At 37.9% G+C, this 21,716-nt stretch overlaps 1 protein-coding gene across 2 annotated transcripts in view; it reads left to right on the top strand.

Moving 5' to 3' along the window:
* Positions 1,979-21,716, top strand: part of GSTCD (glutathione S-transferase C-terminal domain containing) — a 71,478-nt gene continuing 51,740 nt past the window's right edge. The window contains exons 1-5 of one of the 2 annotated variants that reach the window (XM_021393703.1): positions 1,979-2,132; positions 6,736-7,167; positions 8,985-9,446; positions 15,905-16,159; positions 16,939-17,032. In XM_021393703.1, coding sequence (XP_021249378.1) covers positions 2,067-2,132; positions 6,736-7,167; positions 8,985-9,446; positions 15,905-16,159; positions 16,939-17,032 — 1,309 coding nt within the window. In that variant the 5' untranslated portion in view covers positions 1,979-2,066. Of the gene's footprint in view, positions 2,239-6,735; positions 7,168-8,984; positions 9,447-15,904; positions 16,160-16,938; positions 17,033-21,716 lie in introns of both variants that reach the window. The other variant, XM_021393704.1, reaches the window with a different exon arrangement.

Raw genomic sequence — 21,716 nt, 5'->3', positions numbered from 1 at the left:
ACAAGAGTGGCTGCATGGCGCCGAGCTGCCTGCTGCATGACACCACAATACACAAGCATTTTGTTTCTAAGAGACCTTCTGTTCAAAGCAAAATCAACCATGAATTCAGAAGAGCTCGCCCAGGATGCTGTCCAGCTGGACCTTCGAAACATACAAACACAGGGATCTCACTACCTGCTTTCACTTCTTTATTTCAAAGTGGAACCTCCCCTGTTTCAGATTGTGCTCTCACATAAAAGGAAATGCAGACTCCATTTTATCAATAATCTCCTCTTAGGTACAGAAAGGCTTCTATATAGGCCCCTGCAAGCCCCTCCTCAGATTACATCCTCCACTCTTCCCCCCAGCTCCAGAGCTAGTTATTTTGCACAGAGGACAATCCAGTTGACCAGGCACGACTGATCCTCAGTAGCTCCCAAGCAAGTTATCCCCAGTCAACATCTGCTCCTCCCTGTGCTGCGCTGGCTTCCTTCATGACCTCCCCATGGATGGAAGGAGGAAGGCTGACCAGCCTACACTTCTCTGAAGGGACATAGGACCTGCCTTTCTCTAGCCCCTGGTGGTTTCCCCCAGTCTCATGACTTCTCGAAGACAACAGCAAGTGGCTTCACAATGATACCACCAGACCTCAGCACCCCTAACATGGTCCATCCAGGCCCATGGATTGCCAGGCAATCAACCCATGCTTCAGTCCTCTTCTGCAGCTTCTCTTTGCCACAGAAACAGAGGGCTCACTGATAAGCTCTGAGGCAAAGCAGACCCTTAGTTTCAGCGGGGACAGAGCTGTTTTCCTTCACAGTGCCTGATATGATGCTGTGTTTTGGTTTTAGGAGAAAAACAATGTTGATAACACAGCAATGTTTCTAGTTGTTGCTGAGTAGTGCCATACAGAGCCAAGAGCGTTTCTGTTTTCTCAGCTTCTTGCGCTGTCTGCCAGTGAGGGGGCTGAGGAGGTACAGGGTGCTGGGAGGTGACAGAACCAGGACAGCTGACCTCAAATGGCCAAAGGGATATTCCATACCACATGGCATTATGCAGCAGGCAAGTTTGAAAAAGGTGCGAGTTTATCAGGCTTGGGAACTGCTGCTTGGGAACTAGCAGAGCATCGGTTGGTAAGTGGCAAGCAATTGCTTGTGAGTCACTTCTTTTTTATACATATACACACACACTATATATATACGTATACACATTATATTATATATACACACACATATAATTGTCAGAACTATCATCCTTCCACATTTCCTCCCCCTTACATTCCTTTATCTTAGTAAGTAGTTTTTAATACTTACCCATGAGTCTTGCTTTATTATTTTTTTTATTCTCTTCCCCATCCCACTGGGAAGAGGGGGAGTGCACAAGTGGCTGTGTGGTGCCTGCTGGGTTAAACCACAGACATTGAATATCTGGCCTTATTCGTGCTCACTGACACCATGCCACTTGCCCCACTCAGCAGCTGCTCCACGTTTAAGTTGTGCATTCTGTTTTTAATAATCCAGCAGAAGCATCTTGCTGCCATCGCTGTTTCCTACTCGTTTTCAATCTAGCTCAGCTTTTGTTTTGCTACCACGACCCTCCCGTGCCTGAGCAACGTTTATATACCCCTCTTTGCAGCCCGTCCCCACTCACAGCCCCTGCCTACCTCCTCCTCGCACCGCCACGAGCTGCGTGTTTAACTGAGCCCTCCTCCTGCTGTACCACCACACATCAACTCACACCAGGGCCGCCCGCGGGCACCCACCGGGCGAGGCCGGGCAGTCCCAGCGGGCGGGCACACCGAGCGCAGCCACACGCGTTTCACCGGCCCCGCGCAGCGAGCAGGGACGGCCGCTTCCACCACCACCGCAGGAAGACAAACCCGCGCCCACGGGGAGCTCAACGCCCGCCCTCGAGGCCGGGGACGACACCGCGACGCCCCCGAAGCTCCTACCGCGCTCTCACCTGAGGAAAGACGGCAGCCGCCGCCGCTCAGCGCCCGCAGCCGATACCCAGCAGCCGTTCCGGCTCGCTCCGCCGACGGGAGGGCGGAGCGCTGCGCGGGTGGGGCGGTGCCGGGTGGGACGCGCATGAGCACACGGCGAGAGGCGGAGCCGGGCCGGAAGCAGCCGGGACGTATCGTGCAGGGGGGCTGGGTAAGCAGCGGGAGAGCGAGCGAGGGAGAGGCAGACCCCAACATCTCGGCGCTGGCGGCTACCGGGGGCCGTTTATCGGCACGCGCGGCGGTGGGCGGGGCGGGAGGTGCGTGAGGCAGCGCGCGGGCTCGGCGGCCTTGAGAGTTCGCGTCTCGCTGCTTCCTTTTCTGGCGGGCTTTCGTCCCGCTGGTGGTATGTTTCCTGAAGCGCGTGGTTGAGGTGTTGGTCGACGGAGACCCGCGCTGGCGGCGGGAAGGCACAGTTCTTTGGATACGCTGAAGGATGCGGTGGCCCTAAGCTCTCGCAACACATTGATCTCCTGGCTGGAAATATAGCTCAGCTTTCCACAGTTATCTCCCTTAGAGCATAAATATTAACGTCGGGCAACGTTAAGTATTTGCTGGAGGCGCCTGTCTTTTTAAATGACTTGTGATGAGGAGTGTGTCTCAGATGTTAACACATAGTAGTCTATGGTGAAAGGGAAAATGGTAACAAACAGTAATTTCACTAATGTGAAAAGCATACTTGCTTAATGGTAACTATTGTGGATCAGCCGGGCTAATTGTAACACCAAAGGCAATCTGCGTTATTTTTCTTTATGTTGCAAAACCTGTGATCTTCATTATTGATGTTCAGCTGATTTCTTCTCCCTTCCCCTCTTTTAACAGTGACTACTGTTAAGGCCAGCCTAGCGTAGAAATCCATCTCACAGAATACAGTCTAACCAGAGAAGGAAAAGTGCTAGGAGAAGTGTTATGACCAAATGAGCTCCCAATGTGACGTCTTGAGGGTTTTGTTAGTTCCATTCTTTATTTTATTAACACAGAATCACAGAGTAGCAGGGGTTGAAAGGGACATCAAGAGATCATCAAGTCCAACCCCATGATAAGCAGGTTCCCTACAATATATCGCACATACTGACGTCCGGACGGGTCTTGAATGTCTCCGTAGAAGGAGACAAACTGTCAGGAGAAAATCTCTGAAGCAAAACATGGGAGAGGAGTGGGATGTGGCAGTGCAAGAGTCTACAGTTCTCCAGAGTGAGAGAAGAAGGCCTTGAGTATATTCTCACAAGAAATAATTTAAGGAAACATAAGTTATTTATAGACAGATTCCAGATAGATTTATTTTACTTTATGTCCTGTGAGAGACTACTATGCATACAGTTGGGCCAAATCTTATTCCACAGACTGGATTTCAGAAGCAGGTGGCATGTCGTCGTTCACTATCTCCCTGAGACTGAAGAAAACAATTTCGTAGATAAGTGTTTGAAGTAGCCAGTGAATGATCTTTTTGGTGACAAAGAGGTTTGTGATGTCTATTAAGACCGAGAGAAATTTCTCAATTAGTCTAAATCTTCTAACTTCAAAGATGAATAAAAAATATTTCTAATTTAGCAAGCTAGACGTGTTTTTTTGGCAGCTGCACAGGCTGCGTGACAGTTCAGAAATTATGCTGCCTGTTTAACTGCTTTTTGAGAAACAAGAGAACTTTTGCACTAATTTTTGAAGTTTGTATGAATTAATACCTGCGTTTCGAAGTCAGAAAATGGTAAAAGGTGACTTGCAAAATATTTCTGCACCAATTGAGCTCAGGCTATTTTGTTATTCACAGTGTAGTAAAATGGTCCTAAAAGATTAATATTTATTCCATGTTTATCACATGCACTGCAAGCTCTATGGTTGCAATGAAACTGAATCTAGATTTGACTTACTCAGATTGTCATTTGTCTGTTGAAATTACGTAGCCGTGAGCAAAGTTAACTTAATTGCTACTTTTTGGCCATCTGAAATCTGTTACGTGAAAAATGGATGTAGTGTAGCTGGAGAAATAGCAGGAAGTTGAACAGGGCTTTAAGGGACAGATAGATGGAAGAAGAGGGTGGCTGTTGTCATTTATTCTTGATGCAGATCTGGAAAAGTGGAAGGAAAAAAAACAGGCTGATGTGATATTTGTGAAATCAGCTGTGAGTTTGGGAATAGAATCAGTGAGAAAAAGCTGGAATACTCAGGACTACACAGGAAAAAAAAAGGCAGCTCATCTTCTAAGTTGGAAAAAAAACCACAGTAACATGACAAAATAATTTGAGTGATTCTCTTTGTTTAATAGTATGAATGAAATGTCTGTGGCTCTTCTGTACATTTAAGTCGGTGAATAGGCAGGATCTGACTGTGATGATGATAGAATAAGAACAAAGTATTCATTACATCGGTGAGGATCACTTTACATACTGTTTCCATCTATTTCAGGAAACCCTGTGCTGAAACAGAATAGAAAGTTCCCAAAGGTAGTGCTTATTGGTGTTGCTTCCTTATTTCTCACTGAAGTGACCATCTTCAAACCTCTACCAGGTGCAGTCTTAGGAGAGTTTGAGTCAGTGCAAACAGTGTTTAATCATTATACATTCCTGTCTTGTTTTGAGAGGGAATATCCTCCCTCCCTTGATAAGTACAATCCTCAGTGCTTCAGCACTGTAATGTTTAAAAGCCGCTATTTTCAAGTGGGTGAAATGCAGTGAAGAGTTAAATGTGAGTGTTAGAAGGAGAGGGAGGAGCAAATCTGAACAAACTGACAAGTGAATCTTAACCCTCATGAAATCAATGGGTATAGCTTAAAAAAAACCTTAAAGATGTACAATTTGTTTGGGCTTTACTGGAATTTAGATGCAAGTTCTTCAGTGACTATAAAGGAGACAGTCTCAGTACAAGTATTTAACATAATGGGTTAAGATAAGTGGGCTATGTGCATATTCCCTTTCTCTGACATTGTCTCAAGGCTGTCAAGAGACTGGAGTATGTAGCTCTGGACTGGATGCGTTATCCTGCTTCAGTGAGATTCGCCAGTGTTGGCATGCTTGCTTTGTGTGGCTTCTGGATGTAATAGTTTTGTAGCTGAGGATAAGAATGGTTGAATTTGTCTGGCCAAATTTCAAGTTAAATTTTGAACTCCAAGGAGACAGATGGATTAATGGGATGGTGTCTGCTGTGGCATTTACAGGGTTGAGTACAGAGCAGACCAATAACCAACAAGTCATTATTTCCAATCAGTTACTGTCTCTAGGACAGACTGACAGCTGCTATCTAGTACTCATTGCTACTGGGAAGAAGTCATTTTGTTCAGTGGATTGGAGTAGGATTCACACTGGCAATGTTAACCCATTCATCCACCAGTTTTCAAAGCAGAACATCTTTAATCTGTAGGCTGATTTTGTTGTACCTCTATTTTTGCATCTTTCAAGAAGTTCTATAGTAAAGGACATGAGTTTAAGTGCTTATATCTATGGATTTAACAGATAAGACTAACTCTTCTCTCATCTTCTCCTCAATTACTTTCACTAAACTGTTTTTTCCACAGTTGTAGTTACAATATTGTATCCATCTTGATTTGTATGTTTATCCAACCATAATAGCCTTTAAGAAAGTACTTTATGTACATTCATGTATTTTATTATTCTTTGATTGGCAGCTGTATTAATTAAAGAAAAGCAAGAGGATTTTTAATGTTTAGCCACTGCTGTTTTGAGACAGTCATGTAACAGAACAGATGAAAAATATTTCTATATAACAGTCATGATTTTCATTTAATGTCATGTGGGGTTGATTTTATTTTTCCACTGCCTGTCTTTGAGCAATTGGTTTGTCCCAGTGATAGATGATATAAAATAGTACATTTGATATACATCTACGTATATGAAATACAAAAACTTTTTGCTATGTGTTGCTATCATATCCCTGTAACTATATAGAGACATTATTAATCTAGATAGTTATTTGAAAGATTGATTCTGACCCAATGTCACTTGTGCTTTATATATATGTATATAAATATATATAAATAACCATACTGAATATCTGAGCAGCATTCACAGTTCTTTCTCATATTGTAATAAAGCTTTGTTCTGTATGATTGTTTTAAGAGTGCCATCTAGTGCCCAATGCTTTTCAATATGAATCGTGGTTTTTAAGTTAACGGAGAATTTTATTAGGTGGTGGTGCAGAAAAGTTATTGCATTATTGTTTTATATTAAACTAGTCTGGAATGGCTTAATAAAAAAGTATAACTTTCAACAAAGCACAAGGAAAATTAATTTAAAATTTTAATATGATGACATTAATTTCAGCTACATCACTGTTGTATTTCACTTCTTTAAAATAGTCTGTCTGTGTGTGTATGTGCTTTAACAGAGAGGCAAATGTGTGCATGAGAAAACTGTTTTAGGTGCTCAGGAACATGTTTTTTTAATATTGTATTGTTAATGTATGATTTGGGGAGGCTATTAATTTAAAAATAAGCCTTGTTATAAAATGTCTAAACATTAAAAGTTTAAAAGAACATATTTTCTTCTTTTTATATGTTTTACTTAGCGTCAGAAATCAATTCCCTGTCAATGATTTGTATGTGAAGTGACAGTGTATATGTGAAACATTTTTCTCTCAAGGTCCTGCGTCTACTTGCTCAGGCAGGATGTTTAATAGGATCTTTAATAGTATCTTCTGTTAAAATCAGTTTTAGCAGATAATGGAACGATGGCTGTTTCAAACCCTCTGTTTTGTTCTCAGTTCTGTATTCTTTTATGACTGTTGTGTTCTAATTTCTATTTTAGGAACTTCAGCTCAGGAAGAAGATGAAAGATAACGTCCCTGAAGAACATCTGTATTTGGGTTTTTCTCATCAGTATCGAGATAGTATCTTTCCTCTTCATACATCTATTTCACTCTTCCTGCTATCCTACTGTGACTGCAAATCATTCAAAATTTTCTTAGTGCCAACTAATGAAAATGCAGATGATCAGTTTGTGACAAAAAACCTCCTTGGAGATCTTGAGGTTCGTTTAATCTCCAAATGTCAGCTTCCTATGGTCGTGCAGAGCTGCTGTTTACCTGCTGTTGTCATGCAAGATGGCAAGTTCTGTCGAGCTGGGCTTTCTGTTGTCTTAAGACATATAATACAAAAAACATTTGAAGCAGATCCATCCAAAAAGAATGTTTTGGAACTCCTAGGCTTTAAGAAGACCTGCTTAAAAGCCTGTGCAGAAGTGAGTGCATCTCTTTCTCTTAGTTATATTAACTGGGTTTTAAATAAGAATGGAATACTCTGATGTAAGCTCTTAGTATTGATGTTTACTGTATGGAGAAATGTCTGTATTTTATCACAAGGCAAAAACTGTTCTTTTTGAGGATATAACTTCAGCAGCACAGAAAGAACCTTAAAATTCAAAAACTGGGTCAGATCCTTGCTTCATTTTTGGCAGTATAGTCTTAGTGGGTTAGTACTGTGTCTGTTCCAGTTTTAAGTTAAATTAAAAATACCTTGTGTAATGTTCATTTTTTCACAGAATGCCACATTCTTTATCTGCTAAAATCAAATATCTGAAAGTGAGGTGTTTTTATGTGAAGTCATAGATGCGGCTATTGCAGCAAGTACAAGATCTTTGAGCATGTCATTAGGACCTAATCCTACATACTTTGCACGTGATTAATTTTATCTGAAGAATGTAAAATTTGATGAGAAATAAGGGAATGACAGTTCTGAGTTTATGGAGAATACAGGAATCAAGCTGTAACTTTGCAAAGTTTGGGACAGAATTTTTGAATGTACTTACATGTTATAATCAACATTAATGCAGGCAATTAAGAATTTAAACTTGGAAAACACTTTTCAAAGTTTTGCCCTGGATGTGACCTTTCTTACAGCCCTACAAATTCAAACCTGTTCACAGTAGTCACTGCTATATTTGCCTTCTTACGCTTACTTTACACCTTATAAATAATTGTATTTCAAATTACATCACAGCTGACTAATGCATGTTTTCATCCCCTTTCTGATACTGATGTGTGAAGGGAGATTGCATGTGTATCAGCTTATCTTCAATCAGTATATACAGATTATTACTTCCGTGCCTTTAGATGATTCTGAACTTCAAATATATGCTCTGACAGTTAGCTACTTAAAGATATAAAAGGTAACTGGTCAGCCAGGAAACCAGCAGAAATGAATTCCTCGGTAGCTGAGGTCCTTAACTGAAGACAAAATGAAGCTTTACTGGAACAATTTCGACATTGTAAATAGTTCTTCAAAGAAATGAAATTATCCATGGAAGATGTTTCTTGGTAAACTAATATATTTTTATTAACTAATTCTGAGTGATGGTAATTATGGCTTTTACCACGTGCACCTTTGTCAATAATTAGTGTTTTGTTGAAGAATAACGGAAATTGGATTTAAATGCACTGCTTGTTTGGGAAAAGCTAGAAAAAGCAAACTAAAGATTTTGACAACAACTATTATTTAAGAAATAAATAAAAAGGTTATTGAATATTGAGTTTAACTTACAGTAGTGGCATGCTGTGCTGACTGTATCTGTGAATTCAGTAGCATTCTTGGGGAAAACATGGTAGAAGATTGTGTAGTTGATTTGATATCGTTGCCTAAAATAAATAGTAGAGAACAAGGATAACATGAAAAAAAAATTTAAAGTTATTTTTTGGTTAGACTAAAGTTTCTTGATGTAGCATGCTAAGAAAAAAAAAAAGAGAGAACTAATACAAAGCATTTCTGTAAACTAGATGCTTCTCATGAGTTACACAGCCACCCTAATCTTATGCCAATAAAAGGGAATAAAAACACACTATATTGGATAACTCTTCATCCTGTTATGTGTATAACATTTAGCTTCTTAACTCAGCTATCGCAAAAGTAATATAGAATATTTGAGCTCCTAAGATTATCGAAGGATGTATTTAAAGCTGCTGTTGCTAACTTTGGCTGAAGTTTCTTTGTTTAAAGGAGACAAACAGGTATCTTGGGTTTTGTTTCTTCTTCTTCTATTTATCAGATAAATTTATTTGACAGGTTAGCCAGTGGACCAGACTCTGTGAGATCAGCATACCTCTGGCTGTTGAAGAATTTTTGACAGCATCTCCTGAGCACTGTCAGACTATTCCTGCTGACATTTTACAGCTTGAAAGAAAACTTGGGGAGCCTGTCCGAGTGCATAACGATGACAAAATTCGAAGGCAAAAACTTCAACAACAGAAGGCAGGTGCCAAGGCTGCAGTGTCTCTACTTGAGAAAGATGCAACAGAAGAAGGGAAAACAGTGGAGGTGCATGAACATCCACTTCCAAGTTTGGAACTGAGTGTAGCTTTCTCTAAGCTACATGTCCCAGAGGTGTCACTTGTGGTCAGCAGAGAAGCCCCTCTCATCAGGAGAACAAAAACATCTGACCTTCCACCTTTAGACCACGTTTTTGCAGAGGGGCTTTATTTTACCTTGGCAGATATAGTGCTTTTACCATGCATCCATCAGTTCCTGGTAAGACACCAAATTCTGCAAATATTAAGTAGTGTAGATGTAATTTTGTAAGAACTGGAAAATCGTAAAATGTGCTCGTTTAAAACATGTTGCAGCATTTGCTATATGAGCATAACCTGAAACAGACAACTTGCCTTTGTTTTTATTTTTGTACAATCAAAAACCAGGGGTTGGTGAGATCAACAACGTTAATTTCAAATAGTGCTTAATAAACATTCTTAGCTGTTCAAATATTATGCTGAAATGCTTTGGCAGGAAGTTGGCCAGAAAATTCCCATGTGAGAATATTTAAAATGTACACATGTAGTACATTACAATGCCCATAAAACAAAAGTAGGTAAGTATGGACCTGTTTCAGTTTTGGATACAGTGCACTGGGAGGGCAGAAGACAAAATGAGTTATTTGCCATTTTGTTGTCCTTTTACTATATCAGTATTATCTGAATTGAAATTCTTTTCAGTTAAGGCTTGAAAATTTGTTACTTTATCTTGACCTGGAATGCTCTTTTAGGGAGGAAATGAGTAGAAAGAGATTTAGAGACCATGGTGGCTTTTCAGAAATGTAAACATTTGACTTTCCTTGCATATATCACAACTGAAGAGATACTTGGGTATTATTTACAAAAAAATCACTCCTTTGTTTATGTGACTGGTTTACAGTTTGTTGAGTTTTTTTTGTCATTTTTTTTTTTGTCATTTTTTTTTCTCCACAAGTATTTCCTTCTAAAATATTGCATGCAAGGCCTTCTAATTTGCTCATTTCTCTGTGTACTGCGTTAATATTCTTAGTCTCTGCTCTTGTTTTCTTCTGGTTCCTAGAAATGATTCCTTCACTGGGGACAAAACATTCCTGTGTAGACAACCCTGTTTTATTCTATCTCAAGTGGATGTTTTGATTACCAAGCCCTCTCATGAAGTAAGACAGCTTCTTTGCACATCAATAGATAAAAGATGGATGCGTAGAACAGTATCATACCTTCATATCAGCACACTTTTTATTCATTTGCACAGTTCTGCGGTGATTTTGGTTTGTTAGGTCTTTTTTTAATAAAGCTTTGGCTGTGTTCTCCTCGTCTGAGCAAGGTCGGAGCACTGGGACCAAGCTCAGAAGGGAGGTGTTATGTCTAGGGAACCAGCTTCTTTGTCTTGTTCTTCAGCCCCTCAAACCTCAGTAATCTCTAGTTTTGTCATTTGTTGCTGCTAAACTGTTTTCCACAGCTTGCGGAAGGTCCTTTGTTTATTACAGTGTAAGGAGAATTTCCCTAGAAAACTTACATTGCATAAGGTCTTGGAGTGATGCTTGTATCTGAAAAGTTATTGTCCTGCTTGCAGTCCAGCGAGAAAAGCTGTTTACTTACTTTTTTTCCATAATACAATCTTACATTACCTTTATGGTCAAATAACATCCTGAAGAAAGTTCACATTTCCCTTCAGGAGGCTTTTTATTTTTTCTTACGTAAAAGCAATGCATACATCTCATATCAGATTGTACAGGTACTTTGGAAATGCTAGTAGTGTGGTCTACTCAGAAATGCCTTTGTCTGTCTTCTCCTTTGCAATCAACCTGACATGTTCCCAACATCAAACACCAACAGACTGTTTTCAGTTGTCTTCATCCTTGTCTTTTTCCTTTGTATCAAGAATTTTTTTTGCAGCACGAGGAGAAACAGCATATGTTAACAAAGTAATATGGACACTGTAAATATATAGTGGGTATGTAAGACTATTTTGTGTCTTGTAAGGTGTTGAGAGGTTTCAAGAGCTCTTCCATCCTCTATAAAGAAGAATTTAAAAGCTTCAAAATGTTTGAGGCAAATGTTGTAATTAGTAATAAGTTCATTTTTCTGTACCTTTAGATTAATGATAGGTTAAAAGCTCATTTCACATTTCTTATAGGGAGAATGTTAGTCACTTGGCTAGGGGATCTCTCACTTTGTCCAAAATTTATCTGGGCCTGAGAAACATTGTTTGCTTTTTTTTTTTTTTTTCCTGATAGCGCTCATCTGCTATTGGGTTTGTTCAGTCTGGAGAAGAGGAGGCTCAGGGGGCACCTTATCACTCTCTATAATTACCTGAAAGGAGGTTGTAGTGAGCTGGGGGTCGGCCTCTTCTCTCTTGTAACTAGTGACAGGACAAGGGGGAATGGCCTCAAGTTGCACCAGGGGAGATTTAGGCTGGACATTAGGAAATACTGCTTTTCTGAAAGAGTGGTCAGGCACTGGAATGGGCTGCCCAGGGAGGTGGTGGAGTCACCGTCCCTGGAGGTGTTCAAGAAACATTTAGATATAGCGTTGAGAGACATGGTTTAGTGGGGTTATTGGTGGTAAGTGGATGGTTGGACTGGATGATCTTGTAGGTCTTTTCCAACCTAGCTAATTCTATGATTCTACTAAATATCAGCATATTGCAGATTCTGGAGGTGTAGATGCAAGTTCTATTGTGCAAATACCTGAACATCTGAACTATGAGAATTTATCAAAATATGGTTTGAGCCCAATGATGCCATCAGATTTATTTTTTATTCCCCATCCCACTTCTTCTGCCCCACCCTTTTCTCACTTCTGGACAGAGGCTTGGTAGTGCAGGTGGCTTGAACTCTGCTTCAGAACCAGTTCTACATTCTACAATGGGAAAAACTCTCCTACTGCAAGACTGCGTGAGAGTCTTCCTCAGGAAGATCTCTTTTCTCTGGTTTATGAGGATGTATATGCAGAAAAAAATTAAAGACATTACAACTTTATTTCATATGATAATAAGCAATAGAATGAACTTCCCTATTACCAGTATTCCTGCAAGAACTGTACAAGACTGATAGCTAAACTGGTGCCTGTTACCAAGAAGAGCTGAGGGAAATTAGTATTTGCGTTTTTATACAAGTTGTTTGGCCAAATTTGCTGTATCGTGTTAAAAAAAAATTTCCTAGAGAAGATGCTGTCAGTCAGTCTCAGGGAAAGAAAATCTCTCAAATCAAGACAATTACTAACTTTATTTTTTGCCAAAAACTATTAATAACTTCTTTCACCGAGATCATTATCCTCAGTGAATTTCTGTCTGGTGATTCTAATATGGGAGTTCAGAAGTAGATCACTATGTCCACCCTTGAATTAAGATGAGTTATTTTACAGAAATGAGTATTCATCTCTACATAGTCTGTTTTGCAAATCAAAAAAATTGAGGATTAGCAACAACATCTGTATTTCGTAAACAGAATCTGTAAGACAAAGATTTAAATAATTTAAAATATTTCGGTTGTTTTTATTTTTGCAATGCTTTTTCTAAATGAGTGTATTTTTTTTTTAATATAGTGGTGATTGATTTACCAGGGCTTGAGAAGAATCCTGGCTGAGAAGCTTAATTGATTTCAGCAGTCCAAGAGAAATCTTTATGTAGATGTGCCCTGAGGAGCTGAGAATGCTGTATTTGTTTGCTCTTCATGGTTGAGCCTTGAGCCTTGGCAGCCTGCAGCTTATGAGCTATATGAAACTGGCTTTCAGTTTCATTTTTATCTATATTACAAGAGCTCTAGGATAATGTTGTTTTATCTCTGATGAGTGGTTAAGTTTCTAAGCAATTACACCTTAATTCGTACAGTTAACATCCAAATTTATGAACATGCATCTGAAGCTGTCTGGCAGGCAATGAGTTGAAACCATTTCTCTTGCTAGCGCTGATAGAAATTGCAGAGTTTAATTTATATAAAAATGATTCTTATCACTTGTATAACTGGAAATTGTCATGAATGTCTACTATTGACCGCCCACCCAGGATGTTAGGATGCACAGGAAGAGCACGGAGTTACACCAGAGGAAGTTCAGACGGGACATCAGGAGAAGTTTCTTTACCATGAGCACAGTTAAGCACTAGAACAGGCTTCCTAGAGGGGTGGTCCACGCCTCCTGCCTGTCAGGAGGTAAAAGGCACTTGGATGGTGCCCTTAGTAACATGCTTTAACTTTTCCTTAGCCCTGAAGTGATCAGGCAGTTGGAATCATCTTTGAAGGTCCTTTCCAACTAAACTACTCTACTGTACTCTACACTGTTCTATTCCTGGATTACATTAAAAAATGATTATAGTTGCAATTCCACTTTGTATAAGGGTGTTAATAGTAATTAAATCTTCAATGAGTATGCATCTGGAACAGACCATACAATAAATGAGGAAATTCAGCTGACTTGTCTGTAATTATAATTATCAAGAGTGAGATAATGAAGCTGAAGAGTTGTTTTTCCATTACTTCCTTCCATTTGTTATCTTTTTGAGGTTAGCCTTGTTACAATTCCTATTAGTTGTAACTGTTTAAAATTAATAGCACAATAACAAAAGCTCTGATCTCCATCTGGGAGAAACTGCTATTCACTTTTTAAAATACAATTTAGAACACTTGTCATCAAGTGTAACAGTGCCTCTCAGAACTGCTTTCCAAAAATACTTTTCTTAACTGAAAGAATATATTTCTACCAATACCTTAGATATATCAAGATAATGAACTAGATATTAGAAGTACAATTCATCTCCCTTTTACACCTTAAGCTATTACTAATTACTCTTTTACCCTAAGAACATTATAAACACCGCATGTAAGAAAGCTGCTCGAAACTTACTATGTGTTCTTTACCAATTTGTATTACTACACAGTAGATAGGTGTGTGGAAAAAACACCATTTTTGCATGATCTTTTCATGTAAGCATGATTTATAATTCTCTGCTTGAAGCGTACACAGCATTACAGGCTGTTTAGGGTTGGAAAGGACCTCTGCAGATCATCTTGTCCATTCCCCCCACTCAGAGCAGGACCACACTAAGTCAGGTTTTGAGTATCATCAAGGATGCAGACTTCTCAGCTTGTGCCAGAGTTGCAGAACCCCAAGTTAAAAAATTAAAAAAAAATAAACTCATCTTTTGATAAAACAGAGACACACATGTAAGTGTATGTTTGCTTGCGTCTGACTTGTTGGTTTTCCTTGAATAGCCTACATTTCAGCTTTTCTTGGCAGTGATGTCATTTTTATACTTCTAAACTTCTACAAAATGAAGATCATTGCACAGGATACTTTTTCCTTATTTTTGTAGTAAGAACTCTTGCATCTTGACATGTTGATAGAAATAATCTTAGTGCCTAACAATAACTTCATTTAATCCATGTGTGTTGTAGGTTCTGTAAGGGTCTAAACAAATAACATTTCTGAAGTCTTAGTATGTGACAGCAATACTCTATTCTTCACATGTACGTATCCCCTCCCAGGTTTCACAGGAGGATGAATTTTCAAATAGCTAGCACGCATAACCATTTCATCTCATGAAGTAGTCTGTCAACTTGCTGTAAAATAATTTTATCTCAGTTTAATTGTGTACAACTGTGCATGCAGGATTTTTTGTTTATAGCTGAGGCAAAATCAGGACCAGGGGAACCACAAACATTTGTCTTCTCTGGCCCTTCGTTTTAAAGCTACTGTTACTGTTTCATGTTTCTTTTCCTTCTCACCCTTTAAAATAAAGGCATTTCAAACTGATACTTCAGCGCTACAGGTGAAGAACTAGCATGTCAAATTCACAGCAGTGAGGCAGATCTAGGATGCCTCCAGGGTGATTACACAATCAGATTATTTTAGAACAATTAAATAATGAAAATCAAATACTTTTTACTCAAGACCTATTTCTATATTTGTAAGATGTCATCATATTGCTTTTTTTTGATTATGAATTGTTGTTTGCCATGTAATTTTTAAATAGTGAGCTTTTGGAAGTTGTTAACTTGCATATAGCACACAAGCTTGGTAAAGCCAGCTCCTAGCAGTAGGTATGTAGAGAACTTTTTTGGTTTCACTGCTTGTTTCAGTTGCACTATAGAGAATTATGAGAATTTTAAGAAGTTGAAAATATGGTAAAGTAAGGACCTTCACTTTTATAACATATTGGAACACAATCAGAAATTACTTTAGTTCATTGAAGGCATTACTTTTAAAATTAGGTAGTCTTCTTATAAAAATGTGATGTATATATATGTTTTGTTATGTATCCATGATGTTCAGATTTAGGATTTTAGTTGTTTTACACTCAAGATTCCAGTTTCTGTTTTCTCTTTCTTTTCTTTAACTGGAGCATTCATTTCAAATTACTGTGTTTTGTGATTATTAATCAAAATGAATTATTCACATGTTAGGAAATACCAAACATGAAACAGTATTATTTAAATTATGTTTTCTGTTACTGACTGAAATTATGATCAAAATTGTTTACATAAACGTTTTCATCACATGGAAATTGCTGGTTGACCATCTAAACATTACCTGCATTTCCACCTGCAGGCAGAGCTCTTAACTAGCTAGATTTTTGCAGTGAGCAAACATGCTGAGATTTAACATGGAGCTACAGTCGCTTCCCACAGTTAATGCCTTCTCTACGTTGCCTGTAGGAAGAGATTTACAGTAGCAAGTTACCATTCCATTTTATTTTTCTAGGTTTACAGCAAAAAACAAGGGAAAGATCTGCTAAACTTGCCTCTGATCTCCAGTTGGTATCAAAGAGTTCAGCAAGTACCCGGGGTGAAGAAAGCAGCTGACAAATGCAACATGCAGCTTCTCCAGCTTCCAGAGTTAATGCCTGCTCCAGAGACACATCTAGAGGACTTCTTTCCAGTTCCTAATGAATTAGAAGAAGAGCACGAAGACACTCAATTTATAGGTGGTCCGAGGCCAACTATGACTAAGTTAATGGTAATTTAAGATTTTTAATGATCTGTCTTAGTTATCTTAATTTATCTAAATTATACTTAATTTGAGACAGGTGAAAGCAAAGTCTTCGGTAGCCTTAAACATTTTAATGTACTTTGTCTGTCTTCTGTCTGATATGCTTTGACGTGGAAGGGGTTTTGCTCTTTTTGTTCAGTTAACAGTATTTGGTTGTTCAGGAATTGAGTAAACATGCTATGGAAGCCCTGTAAATAACTCTTAGTAATCGATGTAACTTTTTGTTTTATTTATGATACTACATTCCTCTTTTAAAGCTACGTATAAAAAAACACACAACAAAGGATATTGTATGTTTAGCTTAACTATTTTGTTTTTCTGTTGTTGCTTTTTGTTGTTGATGTTATTTCTGTAAATATTTGAACATCTGAGACCCTAGTGAGTTTTGTTAAATAAAACTCCTTATTGTGTTCTGTAGCTTTCCACATTTTGTTTTTATTTTTTCTTGTTGTTTTTATTTTTTCTTGTTTTTATTTTTTCTTGTTGTTTTTATTTTTTCTTGTTTTTTTTGCATCAAAGTTATCAGCCTATCCTAGAGAAAATGGACGAGGCTTTCTTGTGAAAATGACAGAAATATGTAGTTTGAACTCCATGTAAAGTAGTGTCAACTGCCTGTTAAGTTTAATTTGGGCTGAAAGTCGTGTAGTGTGATGTGATGCCATTAAATTTGGTGGGAATTTTACTACCAATTTCAGTGGATAAAACATTGGAACCCTTTTTTTTTTTTTTTCTTTCCTTTTACATAGGAGAGGGGTATTGAAGCAAAGTTTTCTCCTCATCCATGCCCTGACTGGACCATAGACTGGACCAACCTGCCAGCAGCAGTCAGTCCTGGGGAAGGTAAGGATTTTTAATGTATTTACAGTGCCTTTTTTGGTGATACTACTTGACTGTAACATGGGAAAAGATGTCACTTTTCATGAGTGTATTTCAAAGCTGCGTTAAATAGGTAAGCTATTTTAAGTCTGTTTTAAATTTCAGGCTGTTTGTAAGATACAGTGAGATGACTTCCCTCAAATCATCAACAGCCGATGACCAAACTGTGAATAAAAGCTTGACCTTGTTTTTTTGCACTTTTTCTCTACTGTTTCCAAGTTTCCTGAGCTTTTCTTCATACTTAGGGCAGTAAATTTTGACCATGTGACGTTCGTGTAATCAGCATGCATGTCATGCATAAACTGTGTCTCCCAAAGCAGTAGCAGCAGGTTTCATGTTGATGGAGATACTCTTCATTAGCAAAGTTTCGAAGCTGCATACCAGTATTCCCTTTTGTGGCAGGTTCCCCTGCTCTGCAGTGGTTGTTTTCTCTCCTGGATTGCAGAGGATTCCGCTACCAAGTGGCCATAGCTCTGCAGAGAAAAAAGTGCTTTACCACAATATTTGTTGTTTTCATTGGTGTTGTGAATATTGAATACCTTTTCTACCACACAGTGGAGTTTCCTCTGAAAGGTCATATTTATACTACCAGACAGTAAGTGGACAGTAACTCCTTTCAACATGGAACAAAAACGTTTGTGTTCTTCAGTTCTTAGGTACCGGTGTCATTCTAGCCTCTGTGGCATAGTACTTCTGATTAAAAATAATACAGAAATATACACATAGTGTTTAGATGCTCTTCAGTGACCCGTATGTGAGATTCCTTACGGAGTATATTAAGAATCACTGAAGAGCTATACAGACTTAGAAAAAAAGCAACAAAAAAAACAACAAACACAAATGCAGATACTTCCAATACGTGCACATGTTGAACATCTATGGAAACAAACATATATTCCCACCTACAATATAGAGGCTATAAAAATAAAATTTGAAGTTCGTTTGTTTTGGATCTGTGTGTTGTTTACAAAGTACTGGCAATTCTCACGTGTACCATGAGCATCTGTCAATACTATATCATGCTTCTTCAGACATTATGTGGATATTTTGGATATACATTCTTTTGTTAAAACAGCTTCGTAGTCTGACTGATGAAAAGCTTTGGGAGGTTTATTTGTTTTGAATGCCAGTGACTGCCTTCAGTAATGAATCCTTATTTTTGCTTATATCCAGTGCTCGGATTTTTGGCTATAAATTTCAGTTATTACTTTTGTTAATGTATCTCTTTTTCTACCATTTGGGAAAAAAATGAGAAAGATGCATAATATACAAAACAATGTGTGTATGTGGAAATTTTGTGTTCTATGCGATCTCTTAGATTTGGTTTGACTGACTGGAGTTAAAACCAACTCCTGTTTTTTTTGTGTGTGTATATGCTCTCCTTTTTCATGTTTTCTGAAATAGTTACTGAAATTAGTTTGAAGGCCAATTTTGGGGCGCAAATATTTGCTAGCTCAACAAGAATGCTAGGAGAGGGAGACTTCACCCCCCAGTTCACACTTCCCATCCTGACCACAATTATGCTGATGCCATTCACTGATTTAGGGAAACTCCAAATGGTTGTACTTTTAGTCTGGGACCTTTACTGTCACACAGGGCAAAAAGAAATTTCCTGATACAATTGATTTTGCTTTTCAGTTGGATACACCCACATGGTTACCTTTGTTGTTCTATGTGGGACTGTTCTCTATTGCCTGATTCTTCTGCTAGGAAAGCCTAATCGTTGTTACGTGATTTTAGTTATCCGTATGCGATGTGCTGACAAAATAGTCACTGAACCTGACAGTTTTAAACTAGATTTGGGTAATTGAAGCTTTCAAACAGGTTATTGCTGTAGTTGGTAAATAAAGTTCCTAATAATGTTTATATAAGTTGAGGCAGAGTAGAACGTTCCAGTTAAAACTCACCTCGGTTTTTATTTACAGTTAACTTGATTAGCTAGCAAAAAGTAATATAATAGATACATAATTTGTTTGTCTGAGGGTAAATATTCATACTTCTTGTTATAAGTATGTGGAAATTCTTAAACTGTTCAGCCTGTCTGTAAGGCTGATTAGACCACCTTGCTGTCACAGCTGTTTACTACAGAAAAGAATTATTGATGTTTGCATTTATTATGTAATTACTAAGAAAAAAAAATAACTTCGTTTAGTATTCTTGTAAGGATTATTTATTGTGAATCATTACTACAGATGATGACATTGTGATTTGCATTTTGTTTGCTTAGTCATATTTCTGAAGCATAATTAGATAGGTAAATGACTTAGTTTTAATCTCAATGCAATTTTAAAATGGTATTTAATTGAGGAAAATAGACTCGTATTTTACATTCTGTATATCCTCCAGCTTTTTAAATTCCTTCCATTTTCTCAGTTACTTCTAAAATATTTGGCTTCTAAGATCACGTGTAACAGCCTCGAAATGTGTGACTCTGTAAACTTTAATGATCACCTTGTTGGTATTTATAGTTTTCCAAAATGTCCCTAAGTATACTATCTTAATGGCTTCTCTGGCCATCGATATCCTAGGATATTTTAGTTCTTACAGACTTTTACTTCAGGAAGGAATTTAAAACGAAGTATTTTTATTTTAAAATACATTGTAAATGCTGATATCGGTTTTAATTAACTGCATAAAAACTTGGTCAGTACTTTTTAACTGGCTTTTAATTTTCCCAAGCTTGTTTTCCAAATCTCTGATTAGGTCAGAAATATGTTGATATTATCTATTAAATAAGGAGCCAAAGCATCTCAGCACTCTGTCTTCCACATACTGTTACTGACCCTCAGTCACAACCCCTTTCTTCTCTTGTGAGTTCAGGCGAGTTAAGCAAGAAGCATTTAATAAAAAAGAAAAATGCTTTATTTGTGATACTTCATTCTGAAATTGTCAGCTATACTGACAGAGTGTGCGTATGATGGCATTCACTTTAAAAAGGTGGTGCTTAGCTGTGAACAGATTTCGACTGTTCTTTCCGAAGTGTGAGGGTGCTCAGAGTATGAACACAGCATGTATTAATCTGCATTCAGTAGGCTTGTCAGTAATGCTGTCCTTTCTCATAGAAGTGTTTCTTTTCTTAAATGAAGGAATCTGTGTAGGTCAGAAAAGCGCTCCTTAGCTGAAATATGATTTGATACCGGGTGGATATGGAAGGACATCTGCTATCACCTTTAGTATAATGAAACCTGGGAGTGCGTGTACAGTAGAAGATAGAGAGGGCAGTTACAGAATCTGGAGAGAGTCTGAGGTGGAGGAAGTTAATTTAAAAAGTGTAGAGAAATTAATAAAGCTAGCTCAAAATAAATCAAATGCATTCTACAAGTGAAGCTTACTCTAAGCACTTGAAGACATATAACCCTTTAACTGTGTAGATGGTCCAGTGTACAAGGGCATTTTTTCATCAACAAATGCACTTTAATGGATTGTGTATAAACATGACTCCCAGTGAAGCATGTTAATTATTGTATATACTTCCTAATTACTTGCTAGGAATTGATTTCTAGCGTAGAATTGATTTGATTGCTTGACTCATGGAGGTGAAGTTTTCTGTGTACAAATTTAAGAAAACTGATGCAGAAAATGGTAAGGGCCTTTTGTAATCTGCTGTGCCCAGCATGCGCGTGTAAGGAAGGACATGAATCCATCATAAGGCAATGCCTACCTGTCTGACCGAAGTGCAGGGTGACTCTTGTCAAGTTTGTATCACTTATGCTTGATTTGTGATCAACAACAAGCTAATGGCCAAATAAAATGACTAGATAAAACTGTTGCCGATCTTATATACATTCAAATTTTCAGACTTCTAAGGAAATAATTAGATTTTTAGAATACTTAGTCTGTAAAACTAGACAGAATTTGAAAAGGCCAGTGTCCAATATTCAAACTGTCCCCGAAATGGTTATTGAGAAGAGATATGTTACCTTGATATGTAAGACACAGAATAATTCATAACACACTATGAATGTGGTTTACTTTTTTGGAGGAAAAAAAACCAACACCAAAACAAAACAACTTGTGAAAAACATGTATGTAGTATTTTAAAAGGTGCCTTTGTTGTCTTCTTTCCCTAAATAATTTATGTCACCTAAGAATCTGATCCTCAGTGCTCTTTCTTTGAGAGGTCTGCTTTTATTAACGGGTATATTTTAATATTTGTATGAATATAAATCTTACTATAAGTGCCAAACTTGGTTATTTATGTACATATAGAGTACAGAACGTCCACATTAGAAATAGAAGCATGTCTGAATTACAGGAAAAAATAGTGACAAGAGGAGGAAACTGCTCTTACAGCGCCACTTTTCTTTGTTTGATAGTGTAGTAGCAATCATTTCTTTTGTTCCAGAAGAAAATGCTAGTCCAATGTTTAAAAATTTTTTGAAGGGTAAAAATTTTGGAAGGATTTGGTTTGAATGTGATTTCTGATAACTGGTTATCTCAAATTGTTTGAGGATGGTAAGAAATTGAGTTATTCTGGCACACTGATTTGAGAACTGACATCACACACAATACTTGCGATCGGATGAAGATACAACATTTTATTAAAATCCAATTTAAACTGACTTTTAATGAATTCCGAATATGGACAGATGGAAATTTCTGCTGTCATTGTATAGTGCACTGGCAAAACCCCAGACCTGATGATATA

The sequence above is a fragment of the Numida meleagris genome, chromosome 4 (assembly GCF_002078875.1).
Source record: "Numida meleagris isolate 19003 breed g44 Domestic line chromosome 4, NumMel1.0, whole genome shotgun sequence".
Lineage (NCBI taxonomy): Eukaryota > Metazoa > Chordata > Aves > Galliformes > Numididae > Numida > Numida meleagris.
This window is presented reverse-complemented; position numbering and strand designations above follow the sequence as displayed.